This window comes from Carettochelys insculpta, chromosome 3 (assembly GCF_033958435.1).
Source record: "Carettochelys insculpta isolate YL-2023 chromosome 3, ASM3395843v1, whole genome shotgun sequence".
NCBI classification, from domain to species: Eukaryota; Metazoa; Chordata; order Testudines; family Carettochelyidae; genus Carettochelys; species Carettochelys insculpta.
In genome coordinates this window covers 162,720,661-162,747,721 of record NC_134139.1, presented here as the reverse complement: position 1 = coordinate 162,747,721, position 27,061 = coordinate 162,720,661, and the positions used below count along the sequence as shown (strand labels likewise).

Genomic DNA, 27,061 nt, shown 5'->3' with positions numbered 1-27,061 from the left:
ATGCAAAAATGGTGTTTATACATAATTTATTTATGGAATATTATTCACTCTAAAAACCAGTGACCGCATGTTTGGAATCATTTCGGTTGAATGTATCTGACTAGAGTTCTTTTCAAACCTTCCATTTATGTCACCTAACTCACAGCCATTTTACATCATGAGGAAATGCATCTTTTTATGCCAAATATTACTTACCGGGAAGGAACAGTTCCTTTAGAGCCATTCCTGACCATCTTGCAATTACGGACACAGTTACAAACAATTACAAAGTAGTGTAAACAGGTGCAACTTCTTTTGAAGTCAATGGATTTTGACAGATTCAGGCCTGGGATAAGCAGGCAAAACTCCAATGACAACACAATGGACTTCAAATCTGCTAATATGAGATCTGAAATTGTCAGCTGGTTTAGAATATGCTTAATAGATTTTTAAACCTCAATGGGGATTGCCCCTTTTGAAATTTTAAAACCATTTAGACCCATAATGAAGAGTAATTTCTTAGTAAATGTTTTAAAACCACCAAATGTGTTTTTCTGATGTAAAGCAACAGTGAGCATTTTTCCCACCAGCAATAATTTAAAACTGTCCAGTCTGTTTTATTTATTTATAATTGTTCCCCTGCCCGCTTCTTGGGTTATAAAATGCTCTTGCAGGTGAGTTGTTCCTGAGATCATTCTAACAGTAAAAGAGAGAACTTTACAACACCCAAAAGAGGCAGGCAAGAGAGCAATAATAAGCAAAGAGCCACTAAGTCCTAACAATTTGCAGCTGCTTTTAAATGTACGCAAAGGAGGCTTTTCAAAGGTTGGGCTGTAGATTGTCAGTGCATGTGCTCTCTCTGCTCCTACCCACAAGATAATTTCAGGTCTAATTCCTCAGATTAGAATGGGGCAAAGAGGAAGAAGTCTTAGCCTAACAATCAGCTCAGCATTTTGTTTACATTTTACCCACAAGTAAAACCCCACTGCCAGTATGACATGCAATAACCACAGCTGTTACTGAAACAAAAAGCAGTCAGGTAGCACTTTAAAGACTAGCAAAATGGTTTATTAGGTGAGCTTTCGTGGGACAGACCCACTTCTTCAGACCATAGCCAGACCAGAACAGACTCAATATTTAAGACACAGACTCAATATTAATATTGAGTCTGTTCTGGTCTGGCTATGGTCTGAAGAAGTGGGTCTGTCCCACGAAAGCTCACCTAATAAACCATTTTGCTAGTCTTTAAAGTGCTACTTGACTGCTTTTTGTTTTGATAGTGTATAGACTAGCACGGCTTCCTCTCTGTTACTGTTCAGCTGTTACTGACTGTGCCTATTTTTCTTTTTGTTGCATTTTATGAGCATTAACATTTATTTATACCTTAAATGTAGGTTTTGGATCCAGGAGATCACCTGGTAAATCTCCATGGTCTCTGACAGAAATACAGCCAATCCCAAGTGACTATCTCAGCAGCAGTTTCTGCTCAGGAAAGGGGAAAACTATCCCTGTGCAGAGGGCCAACACAAGTCTTAAACAATGATAAGACCCACTTACCCAGCTATTCTGACGATCTGAATGAGGCGTACATGGTGCATAAGCATTCTACTAGTTTCCACAAATATATGAATATCACCTTAAGGCTGAATTCTGTCCACATAACTGCATTCAAAGGGCACTAATTTACTCACATAAAGAGCATGCTTGAAAAACTAGCACCAGCTTTCAAGAGAAATTCTTGATCAACTTATACTATACTCTGCTAGACTATCCTCTAAAAGGGTACATATTTGGATGTACAGATCCAGTCCCCAAAAAGGAAAACAAGATTTCTTCGAAATGGGGACATCTTGAATTTCAAACGAGTTCTTCATACTCCTTTAACTGGAACCATATCAGGAAATAATTTATTGACCATAATTAATTCCAGACACTTGATGGAAAACTACTTCAAGCATCTTTGCATGCACTACTGTCTGACTATGTGAATTTTCCAACACTTTTCAAGTAAGTAAGAGACAAAATTGCACAAGGCATATGAACATTTAGGCATACCCTGTGGATTTACAATACTAAGGTAAATCTGAGTTATCTAAATCAATAAACTGATAGCACTCATCCTAGCACATAGCTGCTTCTTCTCTGAAAGATGCAACGCAGAATATAGTTGTCATATAAAACCTCATGTAAGTGACTTACCTAAAGATTAAAAGTTTCCACGTTGGGAACAAGCAATCCTTTAATTATCTGTGTAGCATGTACACTGATATTCGCAAAAAAGAATTTTAGCTGAAGGGCTCACCCTTGAAGGCACAAACATTGATAAAGTATTATTGAGTTATCCAATTACCCTCTAGTATATTAAAAGTTCATACAGTACAGCACATTTAACCGAGCACAATGTGTACAGGTAGCTGTGGCTGATTTCACACTTTCAGTCTGATTACTGACCAGTTCTTTAATTTGAATTGGATGTTTCCCAATCAAATTTCTCAGTGAATAATTCTCCCAGCAAGAAGACTAAGGCTGCTGAATGATCATTGCATTATTCAACTGGATCAAGTAACAAGAGAAGACACACATTTATTCACAGTATCTAACTTCTGAAATGTGTCATCTTGCAGTTTTACTCACAGAAACGTCCACTCCCTAGTACTATTGCTTCATTTTACCTGCAACACTGGGCATCCTGGAAGAATCCTGATGGCTACTGGATTTGTTGCGGTTTTGATTTTTCCTTTTATTGTTAGCTGCTCGGACAGATCGGAAAAGCACTTCACTTGCCTTGAAGAATGCAACCATGAATGGCTGCTTCGATTGAGGCCCATGTCTTCCCACAAGGCCGGCTGATTTGACATTGATACTGCGACCTACAAAATAATGGAGACATACAATTAATACTATAAATATTGTCAAATTTTGCTATTTCTGTTAGCAAGATAAGTATATAGGTAAAATCCTGGCTCAAATGATATCAAGTTTTTCCATTAACCTCACTGGGGCAAGGAATTTAGCCATGATCCTGATTTTACAATATTAGAAACCTTAACCTTATTTTATTGAATGTAATCTAAAAAGCAGAGAACTCTACAGATTCATTTTGCAAAAGTTTCAACAACTTCACGGTCTACCACTTCGTGAAAACATTGTCTTCATATGCAATGCCTTCTGCACAGAACCCTGATATATTAACTCAGTGGTATATATGCCAATCTGTTGTAAAGAAATAAATAAACTCTTTTAACAACTATACTCTTGGAAAAGGATAACATGAGGCAGCCACCTTATTTTATGTTAAATCTGGAATTTTATTTCCCCAATTTAAATCAGTAGGAATGAGAAGAATAGGCAATAAATATATTTACGCTTTAAACAATGTAAAACATTATTCCAGATACATGTGATGTCATTACAACATAATCTTTCAAGAGAAATATAAAAGAGTTTGAAATATGGACACAATTGACTCAGGTCACGCTCCAAAGGGGTGTACATACTTCTTTAAAATATTTGTTCAGTCGGGACTGTGTGGTAACCTCACTGTATCAGAGGAACTGACCCTCCCTAGAAGAAAATTCAGCACAAGTCACTGAAATGGCATCAGTGACATTTTAACAAATAAATCCTTGCTCTTAACAGAATTTATTTTGGCAGAATAAACACTTTTGTGCATACACGTTTTATTCAGAGCCCTTCGACTGTCAGAAAATGAGAGTGTCACATGAAGCTGTGCAGCTGTGCAAGGCTGGGGACACAAAGGTCCTGTAAATGCAAAGGTATTGATCAAGAAAGTCTAGGAACTCACGTGGGCGGCAGCATCAGGCCATTCAACTATTGTCCTAACTGATTTGAAAGATCTGTTAAATAGCTACAAGGACAATAAAGGAGCATCTGCCTCTCAAAATGTACTGTACAATGCTATTAAACTTAATTTTACAAGAAAAAAAGACCTTACAAATAACCACTGGAGTAAACCTTAAACAAATAAGCCTATAGGTTTCCTTTTAAATGCAAACGTACAGTGGCTCTGTGCCAGAGTCTATATTTCTTAGAAAAACTCTATCACTGGCGTAAATGAAAGAGGCAGTTTGATTTGTGGTTAAAGCAGTTTCCATTCTACTTCCACTGTAACAAATGTATTAATTCAGCTCAGACTTCCTCCTTCTGGCAGCCCGTTTGCAGTAAAAAGAGAAATTAGAAGTTCCAGCCAAATACCATACCTTGAACTGACCCACTTCAATACATAAACACTTTTACAACATGTTTATTCAGGTGTAGCACTTTAAATTGGTTTAAGATGTTTCCACTGACAGAGAGACCAGCAAGGCAAAAGAAGAACTGAGAAAGTTAGCAGTTATGGAGCAGAGTAACTGGCAACATGTTCTGAACAATTTGGTAATTGCTTTTTTGACTAGAAAGGAAAAATTATTTGTTGAAGCTTCTGATTTCATTTTGAAATGGCTTTTTAGTTTTGTGTTTATCTAATTCTTCTCTTCATCTATTTAAATAACTATGAAATATCGTTACAATTTCTGAATGCACAAGTCTTCTTATGTAGCAGGTTAAATATGAAACACTGTGCAGTCTATTCTCTATTCATTACAACATGGACCAACCAGCTACTTACCACAAAGTTCCAAGTTTCCTTTACTTTTCTAGAGGAAATTCTTTTTGTTCCAGTGAGTTTCAGAATTTTAATTTTATCTGTAAAAGATTAATACCTTACTGGCAGACATTTTAAGAATCCTATTAGATTTATGTACTGAGGACTGTAGAAGATGTGTGTAGGTTCTCTAAATTTAAATCTAGGTTCACTGAATTTACAAAGGTGGATATTGTGTGAGAAGCAAAATACTCTTCAAACCCATGTGAACTCCCTTTAAAATAACTTTTAATATTATTAAGTTTCCTCTTGGTTTCCTTTAGACTTCAGCAGTGAGATGACTATTAAGATTCCACAAGTTAAGGTTCACTTAGTTACTCAAGGTATAGAGATATAAACCATAAAAAAAAAAAACAAGGCATAACCCACACTCTTTTTAGACACAGAAACAGTTTATGTGGCTCTGTATCCTCTGTTTATTTGATCTTCTGAGTAGCCAAACTAAGTTTTTTAGGAAAAGAGGGATTTTTTTCCAAAGCTACTGTAGGATAAGGACACAATTCTACTGCCGTTCAAGTCAATGATAAAAGTCCCACTGACTTTTTACTTCTAAACACTTAGGCTGGGTCTACACTTGCCCCTCTTCAAATTGGGCATGTTAATCAGGGCAATGGGAGATTACTCATGAAGTGCTGCAGTGAATATGCAGCACTTCATTAAGTTAAATCTCCCCTGCGGCAATTTCAAAGTGTTAAACATCGAAGCGCCGGCGTGCATGTAGCCGCGGGCACTCAAAGTGCCTTTATTCCTACATGCATGTCGGCACTTCGTAGTTTGACACTTCAAAGTTGCCATGTGGAGAAATAGCCTAATGAAGTGCTGCATATTCACCACAGCACTTCATTAGTAATCTCCTATCGCCCTGATTAACATATCCCTTTGAAGTTTGGGGCAAGTGTAGACACAGCCAAAGAGTTAGATTTAATTGCATCTTTCAGAAGATGATTCCATCTAAATATAAACTTTTCACCAGTCATACTAACTACCTTTTATATCAGATAGATAAGGGTAATTTCTAATTGTAACTCAAAGTCTGGGGTGTATTGCCTCCTGTATGTAACTTCTGTACAAATTACTGAAAAAAACCCTCAGAATTTGTGTATTCAGAGCATCCATAACACTACTTGTTGAAAAGAACAGGAATTCCCCTTGCAGCAATGATTATAGAAGTTGGCCCCTCCCTCAACCCATACATTCCCCAAACCCAATGCCTCTGAATTTCATGAAGTTTTCTGTGCCTACTTTACCTCCATCCAGTATGCCATAGGCTTGCTTGTCAGGCACTGCTCCCAGAGTAAACCATAGGCACAGGAAATTGAGGTGCATAGTGTGCTGCAGCACCCCCAGATTCTGGGTATCCCAGCTACATGAACCTGCTGTCCATTTTACCAGCCAGCAGCCCCCATCACCCAGGTCCCAGCTACTAGGTCTGCTGTTCCCTAGGGGCTCTGATGCTGGCCCCATGTACAAGGGCTCCAGTGCTGACCTCAGGTTTTATTTGGTTGCTGACCCACACACAGGGGCTCAGGCGCTGGCCTTGCCGTTCTCCAGGAGCTTCTCTTTCAGTCTGTGGGCTCAACTTCAGGCCCCGGATCCTTCTTGACTGCAGTCTCCGTGAGCGCTGGGTCCTGCTTTTCTGTTGGTCCTGCACCAAGCCTCACCTGCAGGACTTTACCCAGTCTCACATGCAGAGTCCCAGCTGCTGGCACCAGGTCTAAGGGGGAGTGAGAGGCATGGACAGGAGTAAGGGAGCATGTAGCTCAGCACCACCACTCCAAAAATTGTTTCCACACCACTGTACTAAATGGTCAGCTGTAGTGCAGATTTCAGAAGGAATTCTACACTGTGGCCAGAGACATGAATAAGTTAATGCTTAACAGGGCCTGACAACATTAATAGTAGTGGTAAGCCTCTTCCACTCCTTGATTTCGAGCACAAGCCATTGATAGACATTCGTCAGCATCCCCTGTCCTGGGCGATCTTTTCCAGTTCTGACCAGGTGTATCCCATCTTTTTAGTGTCTGCCTTAAGGTCTCTATACCAGATGTTTCTTGGGCACCCTTTTTTTTCCCCCTTACAGGTTCCAACTTAAGGCTTGCTTTGTGATGGTGGTGGTTAGTTTTCTGAGGGTATGCCCAATCCATCGCCATCTTCTCTTCCTGATTTCTTTTTCAGCAGGAAGTTGGTGATTCAGTTGCTGCAGGTCTTGGTTCTTGATTGTGTATGGCCAGTGGATCCAGAGAATTTTATGGAGGCAGTTATTGAAAAACATTCAGATTTTTTTTACAGTCATCTCTGTTGTTCTCCAAGTTTCTGCTCCACACAGTAGTACTGATTTGACATTGGAGTTGAATAATCCGATCTTAGTCTGAGCTCTGATCTGCTTAGAATTCCAGATGTTTTTCATGAGAAGAAAAGCGGTTCTTGCTTTCTAGTCCTTGATCTCACATCAGCATCAGTTCCCCCCTCTTTATTGCTGCTGCTAAGGTACGTAAAGACCTCAACTTCTTCCAGTGCCCTTCTGCCAAGTGTGACTGGCTCTGTGCTGCTGATGTTGATTTTCAAGATCTTACTTTTTCCTTTGTGGATGTTCAAGCCTACTGTAGCTGAGATGTTGACAAGGGACAACGGCTGTGGAACAGAAGTGCCAGATTGTCAGCAAAGTCCAGGTCATCCAGTTGGGTCTACAGTGTCCACTGGAAAAGTCTTGAATTTATAGTGTCAAATTATTATGGTGACAATTACTAGTCAAAATGGAATATCTCTAAATGGATTAGTTTGAGAGAGATACACACATTCCACTTCACAAATTTTTGAAAAACCTGTCTTATTGTACCAGATCTCTGCAGCTAAAACCTGTAGTTCTTAATTCACCTGCAAGCAAATCCCCTTTTGACTTCACTGGGAGAACTCTGGTCACAAGTAAGTAACTATCATTTATTTTCATTGGTTTGAAAAGTGCATGCTGGCCTATCAGCAAATAGAAGGTTAGAGTTGTTCTCTGGATTCTTATCTTAAAAAGTAATTCGTGATTGCTCTGCAATTTTTTTTTCCAAGAACAGGGGTTAATCCTTGTTCTTGCTCATTAGCTGAGAACTGTTGATCACCACGGCAATTTTGAGGGTATTTTTGTGATTCTGTAAAGACATACAGTACTGGAGATATGTGGTTTAAATCTCTCATGACTAAAGGTCTGAGATAAATGTAATTGTGATCTAATTACCCTTTGCCATTTGATATGACTCTGAAAGGGAAGGTCCAGATAAGCAATCTAATCGGAGCAATGTAACAGCTTTTGGTATATATCACACTAGTACCACGTCATGGAGAATTGGGTCTCAAGAGGATCAGAACTGGTAGTTCTTCGGGATGGACTCTGAACATTCACACTCTCTGGTATGCACTGACCAAGTCCAGCTGGGATAGCAGAACCTTCTAGTTGTAGTACCACCCCATCATCCCCCACCACCAGCACTTATGTGTTCTAAGGGTATGGCATAGAAGGGGCCTGACATGCTTTATCACCTCTGTTTCTTCTAATCACTAGGGCAGAATATAAACTAACCCTAAACTAGGACTCTGCAAGAGGTGGGCAGTGGGTGGGGAGAGTGGATAGGCACAGCCCACTTTGAAGAACTATTGTTTCAAGTAAGTAACATTCATTTCTTCTTCGAAAATCCTTTGCATACCCCCACTCTCAGGTTGGTTTGGCAAGCACTACTGTAAACTGGAATGAGGGAGTTCAGTCCTACCTTAAAACAACTGAAGTACTGCCCAGCCAAATTGTCCATCCCACCTGGACGCAATAGCCAGTGCATAATGTCTTGTAAAAGCGTGTGTGCGGCTCCGTGTAGCAGCCCTCTGTGTATCAATGAGGGGCACGTGTTTAGTGAATGCCACAGATGTCACAGCTGCTGTAGTGGAATGAACTGTAAGAGGAGTAGGAAGAGGGAGGGAAGCTGCTCTATAACACTATTCTGTACACCGTCTGACTCATCTAGACAGGGATTGTGCTGAAGTGGCCTGGTCCCTTGAACAACCCCTTGGGAGAAGTATTAAAGCTTTTACTTCTGTCAGGTAGAATGTGAGCGTTCACTTCGCATCTGTGATAGGGTGTACCCACCCTGCACTAGCCAGGGAGATGAGGGCCAGGCTTATTGGGTGGAGAAGGCCCCATCCCCATGGCCCAGCTGGGCATGCTCCAGCTGCAATCCTGGTATAAAGGCCAGAGAAGCTGGGCAGGCCACCAGGGAGAAGGAGCTCCTGCTATAACGGGCATCAGCATGTGCCTAAGGAGTGGCAACAGCAGCAGCAGCCTGAGGAAGAGCAGCCAGAGCCTGAGTGGTGAATCCCACCTGAAATGGGGTAGGAAGTAGGCCAGGGCAGGGAGCCAGAGGCTTCCCATGTGCTTGGCATGTTGCAGAGGGATTCCCCCCTGAGCTGGTGGTTGAGGGTGCACTTACCACCACCAACAACCTGGGCTGAGGCCCAGTGGAGAGGGAGAACCTGGGCTCCCCTACCCCCACGCCTGTGATTCCCAAGGGAGGGGGAGCACTGACCTGCCCAGATTGACTGGGCCAGTGGGCCTGACTGACATTGATTAGGCCGCTGAGGACTGACTGGGCCACTGGGGCCCAACAGTGCTATTGACTAGGCCACTGGGGCCAGACTGGGTGATATTCACTGTGCCCTAGAGGGCTCAACTAAGGGTTGAAAGTCCTCAGGAAAGGTGTGGAGCTGGAGGCTCCACCACAGCATCCAAGGAACATAATCTAGATTCCCATTTACTTGAAAGAGTGTTTGGAAAAAATAAGTAAATACATACTTTGATGTCTACGAAATTCTGAAACCACCTTTGGAAGGAATTTAGGTTTTGATCTAAGAACCACCTTATTTTTATGAGAGACAGTATGGGGGATGGGTATTATCAGTGTGTGTAGCTCATGAATACTTCTGGTAGAAATGAATGCTATTTTCAAGCTTGTCTTCACAGAGAGATGGAAAAAAGAACAAACTTGCTAGTGGTCCAAACAGCAGAGACATTAGTCATGTTAAAGCTATGTTCAAAATCCATGGAGGGACAGCACCTAAAATTGGGGAATACAGTTTCCATAAACCTTTTAAAAAGATTTTTGCCATCTCATCCTGAACATTACGGATTTACCATCAATGTGAGTACGGACTGCTGCTGTTGCTGTTACATGGACCTTCATAGAGGAGACAGAGAAGCCCATTGCCTTTGAGTGTAACAAGTATCCAAAACCCATTGTATAGGGACAGAAACAGGATAAATACTCCTACTAGTTGCCCAAATAACACATCTCTTGCATCTGAAATTGTAATTGTTCTGGTAGGTGGCTTTTGAGCATTAATTAGAATTCACTGCACTTCAATGGACCGTGATCTTCCTAAATGTATTTGCCATTGAACAGATGGAGTAACTCCTTACATTGCTGTTTTCATGGTCATGCTGGAGTAACCAGAATCATCCTGGTGACTAGTTTTATTTTATTTTATTTTATTTTATTGAGGGTTAGTGGAAATCAGAGCAATGTCTTTACACCAGACACATTCTCCTGTTTGGGAAAAATGAATCAATGACTGATTATCTGAGCCTGGTCTCAGGCAAAAGACGAGAACATTTCATAATGAATCTCGCAGAGAACTGTTCTAGGTTGGGAATTCCCCAAAGGTTGAAGAAGTTCTGAATCAGTGAGCCCCTCAGTGCCCATGTGTGAGGAATCTCTGCTCAGATGATCTGCAAGCTCACTGTGCCATCCGGCAACACATAAGGCAATTGCTAAAACGTTGTATAGAATACATGAGGTCAAAGTTTTGTTGTCTCATTGCATAGCTGAAATCATTACGTTTCTCCTTTGTTTTTTGTTCAGAGAATATATGGCACACATGTCATCTGCGGCCATGTGGACTACCAAATCCTGAATCTCTAGGGAAAATGCCTTGAAAACCAGCTGAATGGCCCTCAGTTCTAACATATTTACGTGTAGTAAGGATTCCTTATCCTTCCAAAGACCTCGAAGGTAAAGGTTGAGAAGGTGTGCTCTCCAGTCTATTCTGGACTCATCTGGGGCCACTCACAAAAGAAGAAGTGGGTTGAGCAATGCTCCTTTGGGAACATTTTGTGGTTTCATTCACCATATTAGAGAGAACCTTTCTCGCAATGGTGAATATTTTGAACCTACTGCCCACACTGAGTTTGAAGTTCTTTAATAGCCAAGGCTGAAATGGCCTTATTCTGAGTCTGTTACGTATGAGGACCCATATGTTGTGGATACCATGAAGTCCATTAATTCCAGAAAATACATTATCCTCTGAGAGGGTTGTAGCAGCAGTTTTGCATAGTGATTCTTAGTTTCAAAAGTGTCTCCTTTATGAAATCAAGGATCCCCAAATGAAGGGAATCTATTGTGATATAATTAGAAGGGACTTCTCTTTGTTTTTGAGAAGACCTATGGTTTTAGCGAACAAGTGACTTGAATGGCTTTGTTTAAATCTTTTTCAGCCAGGGCCTTGAGCAGCTAATCATCTAAGTAAGGGAAAACAAAGATCTCTTGTCTTTTTTTAAATGTACTGCTACTGGAGCCAGCCAGTCGATAAAAACCCTGTGCATGTTGGAGAGGCCAAAGGGTATTGGAAATGGTCCAAACCAAGGACAAAATGTAGATATTTGCGGTGAGATGTCTTACAGGGATGTGGAAATATGCATCGTTGAAGTCAAGAGCAACAAACCAATCTAGGGTTTACAGGGAGGGAATAATCCGAGCCAGAGAAAGCATTCTGAATTAAAACTTCCGAATGTATCCATTTAGAGTTCTGAAATACATAATTGGGCTGAGGCCTCAATTTGTTTTCACAATTAGAAAATAGAACCCCTTGTTTCTTTAAATTAAAAGCACTTCTTCTACAACCCCTGCATGCAGTATAGCTTTTACTTCTGCTCTTAACAATCTTTCATGAAAAGGAAGGTCAGTGGGGAGGTTACTTGCCAGAAGGGATTTGATTTGGATGGAATAACCTTCCATTACTGTGTCTAAAATCTGTATGTCCGAGGTGATAATTGTCCCTGAGTCATAAAATTAGGATAGATGATTCCCAAAAATGTGGGTTTGGGCCTCTGAAATTTGTTCAAAGATGTCATTCATTGAATTAAACCTGAAGCCATTCCGTACGGAGCCTGTGGTGTAAGAATTCTGGGTCATCCTCAGGGACATGTATGATTTCTTCCCCTCCTTGGTTTGCAAAGATGCTTGTTTCTGATAATGTCTGCCCTTCAGTTATAGTAAGAAAACGATGAAAGGGGTGACACATATTGCCTCTGTTACCTGAACCACATTCTCTGAAGAAGACAATGCTGTTGCTAGTCATTATCATCATGAGATGAGTCACTTTCCAATTTCATGGTATAGTGGAACTCATCTTGAGGAGATCCCTCCTGGAACTACTTTTCCAAAAGTATGTTGAGAGACTGAAGCAAATAAGAGGTCTCTTGAATCCGGACCTCTCAGATCCATATGATTCATATCCATAGGTTCTGGCATTATTCTGGTACTGGACAGTCAGATTTTGGCAATTATATGGCCAGGGCATCCAAAGAGGCATAGACCAGTCTTGCCAATGTCCCCAGTCTGGAATCACATTACTTACTTGATACATAGGATGTTGGGAAATATTACTTAGAGGAAAGTATTGGAGGGGTAGCCGTGTTAGTCTGGATCTGTAACAGCAACGAAGGTTCCTGTGGCACCTTATAGACTAACAGAAAAGTTTTGAGCATGAGCTTTCGTGAGCACAGACTCACTTTTCACAGAGCACAGACACATCTGATGAAGTGAGTCTGTGCTCACGAAAGCTCATGCTCAAAACTTTTCTGTTAGTCTTTAAGGTGCCACAGGACCCTTCGTTGCTACTTAGAGGAAGACATCTCAATTTAGAAAACCCATAGATCTTTGCCAAGAGTATCAGATCTCAGCATCCAACTGCAGAGCTAATCCTAACACAACTGGTAGGATCACTGAAGCAGGGATTTAAAAACAAAACAAAGTGGCAAAATAATCTTCCTAGGTGAGATCATTGAAGTATTATGAGAGAAGGATACTGATTCAGGAGATTGGTTCTGTTCAGTATTTTGTCTTGATTCCTTTCAGGCAAGCAGCAAGACATTGCATCTGCTGAGGGATGTGGATCCAGGAGAACTTGTGCTGGGAACATACAGTATGGTGTTCGTCTGCCATGACCAGATCTGATGGCCTTTTCTTCAGATCTGCACTCCAAAGTCTGAAATCATTAGAATTCAGATCCACCTGACATGAATGATCTGAGGAGCTGTATGTGAGTTTTAATTTAGCTTTTCTCTTCCCCACAGCCGAGGTAGACTGTTTCAGTACATGTTGCCGATCTTCAGAACGCCTGTTCAGTGCTGGGTCCCAATGGACACTGTACAAGGATTGGAACTACATCTGAGAGCTTCCTATCAGGAGCTCAGTTAACTTAGAACTGTAGCTTGGTGTCAAAACCAAATTTTTTGTGGTGTTTCCTTAGATCTGGAAATAGTCACAACCAACTTAGGTCTCTTGATCTTATTTTCAGACCTTTTCAGCTGATCAGATCTGCAGCTTGGTTGACAAAGCTGCCTGTAAGAGAAGAGCCTGAATTGTATTTTGTCTCTCCTTTTGGATTCAAGAGGTAAATTTGCTGCATGTAGCAGAGCACGTTAATGATTCTTGACCAAGTATGTGTGTCAGAAAATGTTCATCGGAATTTGGGGAGACTGCTAGACACAGTTTAGTTTCTTTGTGTTGAGATCTGCCAGGTCAGAACCAATAAGTATCTGAACTAGATAACAAGTTACTGTCATTCTATTTGAAATTAACTTGTCCTAACCTAACTATAGAAAAGCTATTAACAAGCTGAATTTATAGGCACTTATCTCAGAGATCTGGAGGTTCAGGTCCTACCACTGTGGCAACTGAAAGGAACTGAGATGGCAAAAAGCCCTTGACAACAAGCAAAGATGGCACACCCATTCCATGGCCACAGAACATACTCAAGCACTAGGGTGGTGAAGAGATGCAAGGGATGCCTTAACAGGCACAGTTATGAGAAGATTCAACCATCCTGGCTGAACCTGGCTGACATATCCCTAATAATCGTAAAATTCAGAAGACATTTGAACAATTTATTGTCTCTAGCCTATACGAACACGTATATTTTGAGGCTACAGCCTTTGAAACCATTACACTGAAAGCCTGTTGAACAGCATACAGGTTCAACCTCCCTGGGCCAGCATCCTTGGGACCTGAGTGGTCCCCGACAAGGGATTTTGCCAAACCCAGGGTGGTCATTTCTGGCCCCTACCCTGCTGGCCTCAGCCCCCACTCCTGGGCTCCCTGCCTACATCTTCCCGACACCCTCTTCACCTCCTGCAGGCTCTCCAGCCTCCTGCTCCAGGACCCAGCCATAGCTTCCCGGGGCCACAGCTTTCCACACAGCCCTGGCTGCGGCTTTCTGCCTGGTCCGAGCCAGAGCTTCCTGGGGCTGTGGCTTCCCGCCCAGCACCAGGGATTAGCTGCCACAAGCCGCTGCTCTCTGGCCTGGGCTGCCAGCTTACCAGCCCAGGCCCTGCCTTTTGGCTGCTGATGACTCTCCCCACACCCCTTGCCACTAGACCAGCCGTAGCTCCCCTGCCCTGGACTCCTGCCGCTGGTCTGGCTGGGCCTGCCTCCTCCCAGCCCCAGGACTCTCTGGTCCTGCAAGAGCCATGGCCCTGCCAGACAACAGATGTTACCAGAAGAGAGAATGCCAGATATGGGAGCTTTAACCTGTACCTTGTTATTCAGATAGTTCTGAACATCTGGCAAGACTTATTGTTTGGCATAGCATATGAGCTTATCTTTAGCTTTTATTCTACCTGATAGTAAAGCACCCTCAACAGCTGCAATGAAAGGTAATATTTTAATGTAAATTTTATTATTTGAATGAAAGGCCATTTCTTTTCTTTTCTTTCTGACCGCCTATAATTAAGCAATAATTCTCTTTTCAATATTTAGATATTTTCAGCATCCAAAAAAGATGCTAACTTGGCACCAATGAAGATTTCATTCCTCTCTCTCTCTCTCTCTCCACACAACAGATGTAACACATGGGCTACGTCTACACTAGCCAAAAACTTCGAAATGGCCATGCAAATGGCCATTTCAAAGTTTACTAATGAAGCGCAGAAATACATATTCAGCGCCTCATTAGCATGTGGGCGGCTGCGGCACTTCGAAATTGACGCAGCTCGTCCAGATGGGGCTCCTTTTCGAAAGGACCCCAGCTAGTTCGCAGTCCCCTTATTCCTATGAGCAGATGGGAATAAGGGGACTTCAAAACAGCTGGGGTCCTTTCAAAAAGTAGCACCATCCGGACGAGCCACGCGGCAGCGAGCCGCATCAATTTCGAAGTGCCGTGGCCGCCCGCATGCTAATGAGGCGCTGAATATGTATTTCAGCACTTCATTAGTAAACTTCGAAATAGCCATTTTGAAGTTTTTGGCTAGTGTAGACATGGCCATGTATAGCAGCTCCTCCATAAAAATGTCTCCCAACCCTGATCTGGAAAGATCTGCTCTGGGTTTAGAGGGTAGCTTATTTTACTATTCAAATCTTTGCCTGTCAGCTGAGACAGCCAACATGGAAGCCAACTGTAGTGGTTATTTTTGTGATTTTGATGTTTTTCATGAGACATTGTATTCAAGATCTTTAACCCTATCGACTAGGCCAGTCACGGATAGGCATTAGATTTTGAAGAACTTTCAGCATCTCTGTTTTGGTCAGATTTCTATGTGCAGCCTTGGCCAAAAAAAGGTTACAAAGTCTGTTATGAGTCATCCACTGGTGTTAAGCCACTCATTTTGTCTTGAAACAATAAGTACTTATTTACTTTCAACAGTGTTCAACACGTCACAAAAGACATTTTACAAATTAACCGCAGACTGGGAGGACAGTAGGAATTCATGTAATATTTTGATGCATTTTTAGCTTAACCTGAAAATTTAGTGAGGATAGAAAAATACTTTTTGGTTTGATGATTAAAAAATTCTGGTGCCATACCCATTATTTACTTCTTCTTGGGTATACACTATGGCCGTTTCTACACAGGCCACATGCTAATACACGGAGCAAAAGATACTAATGAGGCGCAGATGCAAATTCCCCACGCCTCATTAGCATAATGTCACGTGATTTGGAGTCCAGAAGACCATTCTTCTGGACTCCAAAATGCTGTGTAGAAGTGCGGCCCCCGGGGGGGGGGGGGGGCGCTTCTACACAGCATTTTGGTGTCCAGAAGAACGGTCTTCCGGACTCCAAATCACGTGACGTTATGCTAATGAGGCGCAGGGAATTTGCATCCATGCCTCATTAGCATCTTTTGCTCTGTGTATTAGCATGCCACTTCCAAATGAAGTGGCCTGTGTAGAAACAGCATATAAGAGGAGAACTGGAAACTCTCAAGTAAAACTGTGATAATGAAAGGCCCAATAAAAATCTTCTTTCTCAAGCAAAGGTCCTACTGAGCATGATGAGAGTTTTACTGGAATGGAGTATCATACAAAGATCATCTGCTTCTGAGGAGAGATCTACTTGCGAGGATACTTCTGCCAATCTCATCAAGCAGAAGAATGTGAGTAGTGTTAGACCAATAAAGCTAAACAGCACAAAAAGAAATCCTTTAATATTTTCCCCTTTCCCTACATGCATACAATTTCTGCTCTCCCCCAAGAACAAAACATGGTCAAGTAGAATTTATGTGTCACGCTGCCAAGGTCCAACAAAGTCAGGCCATTTGAGTCCCACCATGCATAGCTGAAGTCAAAGCCTAAGTTTAAGCTGGACTTTCCAGCAATCTTCTCATTGTTGTCTGGAGTCAGAACAGCAAAATCATTTCACATATTTTTTGTGGTTTAACTATACAGGTTGAAAGTTGTATTTAAAAAACACTTTAAAGCTCGCTCCCTGCAGAATTTATGAATATCTGAAGAGCCATAGAACAGCATATTCTACAACAGTGTGATGTATTATTGAAAAGACAAATTTTGTAATCATATAAAAATATGGCCCTTTAAGTATTTGACCAATTCTTTAAATTTAATGCACTTAAACTGTGAACAGTATGTGTGAGTCTTTCAGGTTTCTTGGCACAGTACTGTATTTGCAGTACAAGGATAAAATAGGGAAAGATTGGAGTCTTCAGTCATCTATTGGAAATGTTTAAAAGAGTCTCCCAAATAAAACTAATCAAATTCCTATTTCTACATCTGGAATTCTGGCAACTATTTAAGTGATACAGTTGGCCTGATCCTGAAAGTAATTTTAGTCCAATGAAAATTAGCTGAACATTGTGAAACCACTTGTGATCGTTCTCCATCATGTAAGCTTGAAAGCTTGTCTCTTATCCAAAGGCTATGTCTACACTAGAGGGTTTTGTTGACAAAATTGGCAGTTTGTCAACAAAACCTGGGGTATGTACAGATTCCCAAGGCATTCTGTCCACAGTATATTGAAAGAACACAGCACTGTTGTTGACAGCCTTGTCCTACTGTCCACAAGGCATAATGCCTCTGTCGACAGAGATCTGTCGACAGAAAGCCAGTCTGGACATTCTGGGGTGCCCTCTGCTGAGAGACAGGGCTTCCAGGGCACCAGGCAGCCTTGTCTGCTGTGATTCCAGTTGGCCATTTTGTTGAGAGAGTGGCTGGGCAGTCAACAGAGCAGGTGGCTATTGCAAGTCTCTTGGCAGTTTGGCTGTGGTGTGTCGACAGAAGATAAAAACTTCTGTTGACAAATCACTGTAATCTAGACATAGCCAAAGAAAAGCTGAGCCAGTAAAAGATATTATCTCTCCTAAGTTGCTCTCTGTTATAAGTGACTACAGACTCAGACCTAATATTCTATTATTTAAGCACCAAACGTGTACTCAGTTCTGTAACATATAGTCCCTCTTTTAAGGAGCTCATAAACAAGTTTCTCTACAAAAAGAAGCACCATTGAAGGTATAAGACTCATGTGGCTCAGTTTACCCACAAATACAGATATAAATAATGGGGGGGCAATACATGACACAAATGCTCCCTATTTGGTGGGTCAGGGAGGGGAAAAAAGAGGAATTAAAAGGAAGGGAAATTCATAGATATACAAGGAGAAAGGGGGGATCTACATCTGTGGTTCCCAACCTTTTTACAAGTATGAATCCCCAGTGATCCCCCCAAACCATTGGAGACCCCCAATCGCCCCCCATACCATTCATGGACTCCCATCCGAGCCAATTCTAGCTGTTATACACATTTCATTAAATAAAAAAGGAAACCACAACATAGATTTTCAGACAGCAATTTACAAAATTGTTGGAAGATCTGTAATTTAAAAATAATAATTGGTTATAACTTTGCAATTTATTTTAAACTTATTTTCTATGATGATGATCATTTTTACAATTTTTTCATGGACCCCCTGCAATAACCTCACAGACACTTAGGGGCCCGTGGACCCCAGGTTGGGAACCACTGTTCTCAATGTACATGCAATATAGTTCTGGTCATGACTCTAACCTTCAAGCATTACCAGAATAATAATTGTAGGTGGAGTGTGTAAGGATCCATATATTTAGGTTGCTGAGACTTTTTATTATAAAGCAGTCTTGCAGCCATTTTCATCTGAGAACCTTTCACACCTAAAGTTTGCAGCAAGCCTTTGACAGTTCACCATCAAGAGGATCCACCTGCACTCTGCAATGCCTTTTCTTTGAGCCCATAATAGTCCACTCAAACTTGGCTGAGACAAGATGTTACAAATAAAGCTCTCTCTGACTTGCAAGCCTCAGGGAAAACTTTGGCCATTCAAGGCTGGGCTCATGCCACCATGAAAGCATCACCTCCATCCTCACCAGATGCTGCATGGCAGCTGGTCAGTCCCAGTAAGCATGAGCACGGTGCTGACATTATAAACAAACAATGCCAAATGAGACACAATCTCAACTATGCTGAATGCCATGCTGTCCACAGTCTCAAAAATAACCCAGACATCATAATCAAACCGGCTGACAAAGGGGGTGCTGTTGTCATCATGAGTAAGTCAGACTATGAACAGGAGGCAGCCAGACAACTCTCCAACACCACATTTTACAGACCTCTCTCTGCTGTTCCCATTTTGGAATTGCAAAGGAAATTACAACAGCTACTTAAGGAACTCCCTGATGCTACTTGGGACCTTATTCACTCAGACACACCATCTGAGCCCCAGCCTGGATTATCCTATTTACTTCCCAAAATCCACAAACCTGGAAACCCTGGATCCCTCTCATTTCGAGTATTGGCACCCTTACCACCAGACTATCCAGTTATGTGGACTCCCTCCTCAAACCCTATGCCACCAACACTCCCAGCTATCTCCAAGATACCACCGACTTCCTGAGGAAATTACAAAACATCGGAAAAGTTCCTGATAATGCCATCCTTGCCACAATGGATGTAGAGGCTCTGTACACGAATATTCCACATAAAGACAGATTACAAACAATCAGGAATACCACCCCTGATGTCACCACAGCCAATATGGTGTCTGACCTCTGTAACTTTGTTCTCACACACAATTATTTCCGATCTGGGGACAATTTATACCTCCAGATTAGTGGAACTGCTATGGGCACCTGCATGCCCCCACAATATGCTAATATATTTATGGCTGACCTGGAACAACGATTCCTCAGCTCTCGTCCCCTATTACCCCTCCTCTACTTAAGATACATTGATGAAATCTTTATGATTTGGACCCATGGTATAGAGACTCTGGAAGATTTCCACAGAGACTTTAACAATCTATACCCCACCATCAACTTATGCCTCTATTACTCCACGCAAGAGATACATTTCGTGGACATTACCGTACTAATCAAGGATGGCCTGATCAGAACCACACCGTACCCAAAACCTACTGATTGCTATACTTACCTACACCCTTCTAGCTTCCATCCTGCACACATAACTAGATCCATTGTTTACACTCAAGCTCTTAGATACAATCACATTTGCTCTGATCCAACTGCCAGAAACCAAAAACTACAACATCTTTACCAAATATTCATAAACCTGAAATACCCACCAATAAGCATGTGATCCCAAGGGCCTAGTTATTGCCCCACCTTTGAAGTGCTGTAGGAGGCAGGATCTCCCCCAACTCTGAGATGAGGAGAAATGGAGGCTATGGGGATGGAAGAGAGAGAGGTAGGTCAGGCTCCACAAAACCATCCCCCAAACCTAGGGAAAGTGGCCAAGCTCCCGCTCTGTGGGCAACACCTGATGCAGGAATTACTCCAAATCTCAGGAAGGGGAGAGAGTGCACACCACTCAGAGCGGGGCTTCCCTGGATCGAGTAGCCCATGTTTAGTTTAGGGGTAAGAGAAACAGGCTTGGGACAGTGCTCAGTGTTTGCCCATTTCTAACACTGAGGGTCCCAGGGAAGCCTCACAATCATAAACGTTGCTAGATGCTGCTTTTACCCTTTCAAGGTTGCTCTATGATTCTAACTCCATAATGCGCAGCAACAGGGAAAACAGCCAAGAACAGCAGCTGCATAGAAGGCTGCACAGTGAGTTGCAGGGTCCAGAAGCCCTCCCTGAAGCTGTGCTGAGATCCATGTGTCTGCAGTCTGCTTTCCCTATGGATTTTTGGTCTTTGCTGTTACCCAGACCCACATCTTCCTTCTCCTTTGTACTTAGGAGAGAACATGTTGATTTCTCTCTAGGGTGACTAACATGACAGCAAAACAATACACATGCTTTTCCCTCTCCTGTGGGTTCTTATCCTCCTGTGGTAAAAATTATGTGTCAACTGCTGTTAACTTGCAATTATAAAAAAAAATGTGAAGCATGAAAACAAGAGGGACTGGAACACGTGACCTATTTTAAAGGCCTGTGGAACGCATGACTGATGCACAGGAAAAGAGTAGAATGAAGTTTTTCAAATTGTTTCTGCCTCTGCATACATTTTATGTTGGAATTTTTCTAGCACTGCACTTGTTTCAGTGTGAAAGTGATCGCCTCATTTTAAAAATGGCAGAGGCTTTCAGCATCAAAAGGAGGGAATTTAGCAAGAAGGATACACAAAAAGAATATTGAGGAGATATATGAAGACCTTCAACAAGAGAGAGATCGAGAGAGATCGAGAGAGAGAGAAAATTAAAAAAACATGATGCTTAATTTATCACAGATCCAGGGAAGCAATAAATTGTATGTTGACAGCTTCCATATGTGTTATGCAACTCTTCATTTTTACTATTCATTATGTCCCATTAACAAAAAACCAGCTACATTTCATACCAAAGGATGCCTGTGATACCAAATATACCTCAAAGAAAACAACACATTTCAATGCCTTACGGATATTTGCTAGTTTTCTGCATTTTCAAGGGGAAAAACATCTGATCTGCAATAACAAGACGTTTCTTATTGGTAATGCATTACCACTTTAAAATCATTATGATTCTGATGTTTAATTTAAACATATTTCAGACTCCATCCAGGGGGATGGCCAGAGATTATATCTATTTTTCTAATTCCCTGAAAATTCCTCTACAAATAACATTCAGAAAATGACAGGTTGAACCTCTGTAGTCTGACACTCTCCTGAGCAACACCCATAATCTGGCATGATTTTAGTTACCAAGATGACCACGTATCATGGGAATGGCCAAGTTTCCAGTGGTCCGATAAAGTTTGTTTACAGCCACCAGTCCTGGCTTTCAGTGTTCTGTGCTGTTATTTAGCTATAATTTACCCTTGAATGTCTTCTAAGAGCCCAGTAAGCAATGGAAGTGTTAGTAATGCTGCTAGACAATATTGACCTCCCGTGGTCCAGCAACTTCTGTCATTCAGCATTGGTCAGATCCTTGAGTGTGCCAGATGAGAGAGATTCAACATGTATTACTAATCAATATTGCCTTACAATAGGATCTGGAAGGTTCAATCATGATTGGGACCTATTGAGCGGGTGCCACAGAATTACATATAAATAAATACAATCCTGTCTTCAAAGAGCTTCTCATTCTGAGTCCCAATCCTGCATCTGAATCCCTTAGCATGAATCCTAACCAGAATCCTGGTTATGACAATGGGGCTCCACATGAGTGCATTGCTCTTTGCCAATGGATCTTAACTAAGAATCATGGCCTAAAATCACTCCATGGTTTTTAGTGCAGGGGTGAGCAAACTTTTTATGTCGGGCCCCACTTTTTGTCCCTGCAATTAGCAGGGCCACCCATCCCCCCACCACACCAGCTGTCTAATAAAACAAAAAAGCAGTCCAGTAGCACTTTAAAGACTAACAGAATAATTTATTAGGTGATGAGCTTTCGTGGGACAGACCCACCTCTTCAGACCATAGCCATACCAGAACAGACTCAATATTTAAGGTACAGAGAACCAAAAATAGTAATCAAGGTTGACAAATCAGAAAAACATTATCAAATTGAGCAAATCAGAGAGTAGAGGGGCAGAAGCAGGGGTGAGGGGGAGTCAAGAATTAGATTAAGCCAAGTATGCAAAAGAGCTCCTTTTATATTCATTTGGTTCTCTGTAATGGTCATTATAGGGTCTCTTTTGCATACTTGACTTAATCTAATGATCTAATCTAATCTAATGGCTATGATCTGAAGAACTGGGTCTGTCCCACGAAAGCTCATCACCTAATCATAGAATCACAGAATACTAAGACTGGAAGGGACCTCGAGGGGCCATCAAATCCAGCCCCCTGCCCCAATGGCAGGACCAAGTACTACCTAAACCATCCCAGAGAGACATCTATCTAACCTGTTCTTAAGTATCTCCAGCGATGGAGATTGCACAATCTCCCTTGGCAATTTATTCCACTGTGGCTACGTCTACACGTGAAGCCTACATCGAAATAGCTTATTTCGATGTAGCAACATCGAAATAGGCTATTTCGATGAATAACGTCTACACGTCCTCCAGGGCCAGCAACGTCGATGTTCAACTTCGATGTTGCGCGGCACCACATCGAAATAGGCGCTGCGAGGGAACGTCTACACGCCAAAGTAGCACACATCGAAATAAGGGTGCCAGGCACAGCTGCAGACAGGGTCACAGGGCGGACTCAACAGCAAGCCGCTCCCTTAAAGGGCCCCTCCCAGACACAGTTGCACTAAACAACACAAGATACACAGAGCCGACAACAGGTTGCAGACCCTGTGCCTGCAGCATGGATCCCCAGCTGCCGCAGCAGCAGCCAGAAGCCCTGGGCTAAGGGCTGCTGCCCACGGTGACCATAGAGCCCCGCAGGGGCTGGAGAGAGAGCATCTCTCAACCCCCCAGCTGATGGCCGCCATGGAGGACCCCGCAATTTCGACGTTGCAGGACGCGGATCGTCTACACGGTCCCTACTTCGACGTTGAACGTTGAAGTAGGGCGCTATTCCGATCCCCTCATGAGGTTAGGGACTTCGACGTCTCGTCGCCTAATGTCGAAGTTAACTTCGAAATAGCGCCCGCCGCGTGTAGCCGCGACGGGCACTATTTCGAAGTTAGTGCCGCTACTTCGAAGTAACGTGCACATGTAGACACAGCTTGTTTGACCACCCTGACAGTTAGGAACTTTTTCCTAATGTCCAACCTAAACCTCCCTTGCTGCAGTTTAAGTCCATTGCTTCTTGTTCTATCCGCAGAGGCCAAGAAGAACAAGTTTTCTCCCTCCTCCTCATGACACCCTTTTAGATACCTGAAAACCGCTATCATGTTACTCTGGTAGTTAGTCCTAATTATTCTGTTAGTTTTTAAAGTGCTACTGGACTGCTTTTTTGCTTTGACAGTATATAAACTAACACGGCTTTCTCTCTGTTACTATTCAACATGTCTAATGTAAGCCAAACCAACAGAAATTGTGGGTGTGTTCCTAAGGGGGAAAAATCCTTTTGACGTACGTAAGAAAAGAAATCTATAGAATGTAAAAACTTTGTGAATACGCAGACATAAAAACAGTAATATATTTCATCATTTTTAATGAGATGGATGAGCCTGAGACCCAGCAACTGATCATGCTGCCCCCCTTTATGATATTTTGTGGCCCCCTTATAAAATTTCAAGTCCCTTAAAGGGGGCCTGCACCCCACTTTGTGCCCCCCTGTGCTAGTGCACAGCCCAGTCCATCATTCTTCACTCAGAGCTCCAGCTGAAGTTACAGCAAATGCTCAAGGACTGCAGCATAGCTGTATGTCCTAATGCCTGTAGAATCAACGGAAGGCCTTCTGTTGAACTGAATGAGCAGTGGATTAAGCTCCATATGCACATATAAAATAGGTGGGATATGGGAAGAGGGGTTCTGTGACCCAGGGACCAAATTTATTACATACTGATTTATGTAAAAATACATATTCCATCTGTGCAACTAACATGTCATTCAGCAGTCTGTTTATAGACTAATACATTCCAGAAATAAAAGTAATTCAATAAAACTAATTAAAACCTTAAGACCAAAATTCTTAGCAAATCTAAGAATGATTTTCCCATTACTACACTAAAGAAGTTGCACAGCAGTCTCTCCCAGAACTTTACCAAAATCTTAACTCGCTGCAGATAGGCACTCGTCTGGCATGGATAAACTGAAAAGGTAAAAGAGTGGGGAAAGACAGAAACTCCCTTTCGAAACTCCTTCATTTAACAAATGTATTTAACAAATACATCACAAAAAATCAAACACGTCAGGAACAGAACCTAAAACTTCCTGTGCCATTTGCGCCTCTGCAGAAAATTACCTACCTGTTGTCTGACCTTGGGAACAAGATTGGGGTAATAGCTAGACAAAGATGAGCTGAAATCATGTAATTTCTTCTATGTGTAAGTTGAAAGGTTACTTTCTACCTCGACAATCTTTCCCATTATTTACTGAATTTTGATGCTAGTACCAAAAATTATTTCACCCTCCATTCCCAAATTTTCCTACTGAATTCCTCTCATAAGTCATTCAAAAATATTCAATTCTTAAAAAGAAAATGAACAACCACAATGCTTTTGAAAAAAGTAGGCAAAATTTCTTATGCAGAAGGAATACTACTTTCTATTCAATACTGTGTTTTATATCCAGAATTATACCCACAAATGTTTAAAGAGCATTAAATACACATTTGCACTTCAATGTAAACCCAATGTAGTAGACCCCTGAGTTTGTTAACCAAGGCTTGAGCATTTACGCTCATTTATAACTTCATGTTAGAAATTGTTGAACATGATATGACAAGTCAGGACCCCCCTTGCAACGGTCACCAGATGTGCCAAGAGTCCATCCAGCCTGCTTTCGCAACAGCCTGAGCAACCTGTAACCTTGTCTTGCTGAGCCCTGCTCTCCAGCCTGCTTCAACCCAGACACAGGGGCCGAATCTGCACTGTAGCTCCATTTTGAAAGGATGGCTTTCAAAACTAAATGTTGAAAGACAGCCTTCCAAAAGGGAGCGTCCACACAGGCAAACAGGAAGCATAGGTCCGACCCGCCCTTTTGAATGGCCCCCACCGCACTCTCAAAAGAGATCATCCACATGTCCCAGGGCTCTTTTGAAAATACAGGGGCAGGAAGTGCTGCAGGCAGATTTGCATGGTGGACAAACCCTTCCACGGCCTCTTCCTGCTGTCCCTTTAAAGGGCCCCCACCCCAACCCTCAGCCTGCACACACTGAGGGCCAGCTACCTGTCCCTAGGCAAGCAGAAGGAGAACAAATCCGGATCTCTGAGGACCCCAAACAGCTCTTCCCTCTACTGCTGTACACCAGTGACTCCAGGTGGCCACGCTGCTAGCCACCCTCCTGGAGGCTGCTCTCAGGGTGTGATACCCCCCCTCCCCCCGGGCCCCCAGGTCACCTGTGGCCTGTGAAGCTTCCCCACAAGCAGCGACTGGTGGAATCGGCGGGTGCTGGAGGACTGGGGTGACTACCGGTGGTTATGGAACTTCAGGATACCTAAAAGGACATTCCTGGAGCTCTGCCACTGTCTTGCCCCAGCCCTCCAGAACCACAACACCCACATAAGGCCTGCGCTCCTGCTCCAGGAACTTGGGCAAAATGCAGTCAGAAGGGGCCCAGCTGGACAGGCCAGCCTGGATGTCAATGACAAGGGCCCCCTTGCTTGAGCCCTTGTCATCGCTGATTGTCTGGAGAGGCTCAACCATCTGCAGGCACCTGGTGCTGGCCAGCAGTCCCTGGCAGTCCTCTTCTTCCATCCCCATCAAGGGCTCCATCTCGGTGTCGGGGTCCACTGTGTCGAGGACCACGGCCCGGGGTCCTGCCTCCTTGGGTCCAAGGAGGCAGTCCAGATCTGTAAGGTAGGGGCAGCTGGTGGTTGCTGCCCCCTACCACCTGGCCATGTCCCGGGCCCTACAATAGCCCTGTTGGAGATCTTTCACCTTGGACCTCACCTGGTCCAGGGTGTGGGTGGCATGACCCTGGCCAGTGAGGCCCTTGGAGAAGCACTCAAATGTCACCTTATTCCAGCACTGGACACCCAGAGGACAAGGAGGTCCTGCAGCTCGGCCTCCATCCATGAAGGGACCAGTGTTTTGGGGCCTGGCTCCCCTCCTGGGAAGACTCCCTGGTCTCCTTGGGAAGCCCCTGGCATGGGCAGGGGCCTGGGGTGCTGGCCATGGTGCCAGGGAGCAAAACGGGTTGGCCGGGGCCTTACAAGCTGGCAGCATGCTCGAGAGCAGCATGTGCTCCCTGCTGCATGCACCTCTCAGCTTCCTGCCTGGGGGTTTGTGGGAGCCTGCTTCCTTAAACACAGCCAGACATTGGAGTCATAGAGCACTGCTGATCGCTGACATGGAGGACCCCCTCTTTCGAAATAGATATCCATGGAGCATCTACACTTGCTTTCTTTCAAAATAATCTTTCAAAAGGAGGGTGCTTTTCCCATTGTGGTAACAGAAGACCAACTGCAAAGGAACTCCCCTGTTCTTTCAAAGTTAATTTCCAAAGATCACAGAGCGTGCATATACGCTCCGTGGGTTATTTCGAAAGAAGACTGTCTTTCGACCTCAATTTCGAATGTACGTGCTAGTGTAGATGCACCCAGGGACAGAATCACGCCCCCACGGCTGCAGACACACACATACGCACTCACACACAGCAAGCAGTGCAGTGTGTGATCTTTTCCCAGCACTCAAGTACACAGCCCCCTGGGAGCTGAACCCTAGCTAAATCTGTCATTACTCGTATTCCAGATTTGTATAGCATAAAAACACAAAGTAGCGCTTGGGTTAAGAGCCCAAACACCTTCTCCATAGCAACAAGAGGGTAATTTAAAGTTTCTTGAAAAAATTAAGATGGTGATTTATCCCCAGTGGGTGTTAGTTAACTAGCACCGTAATCTTGCA

General features: G+C 42.9%; 1 protein-coding gene across 1 annotated transcript in view; it reads right to left on the bottom strand.

Moving 5' to 3' along the window:
* BMP5 (bone morphogenetic protein 5) overlaps positions 1–27,061 on the bottom strand; it is a 92,443-nt gene that overhangs the window by 19,814 nt on the left and 45,568 nt on the right. Inside the window, exon 4 of the mRNA XM_074991139.1 lies at positions 2,652–2,849. Coding sequence (XP_074847240.1) covers positions 2,652–2,849 — 198 coding nt within the window. The remainder of the gene's footprint in view (positions 1–2,651; positions 2,850–27,061) is intronic.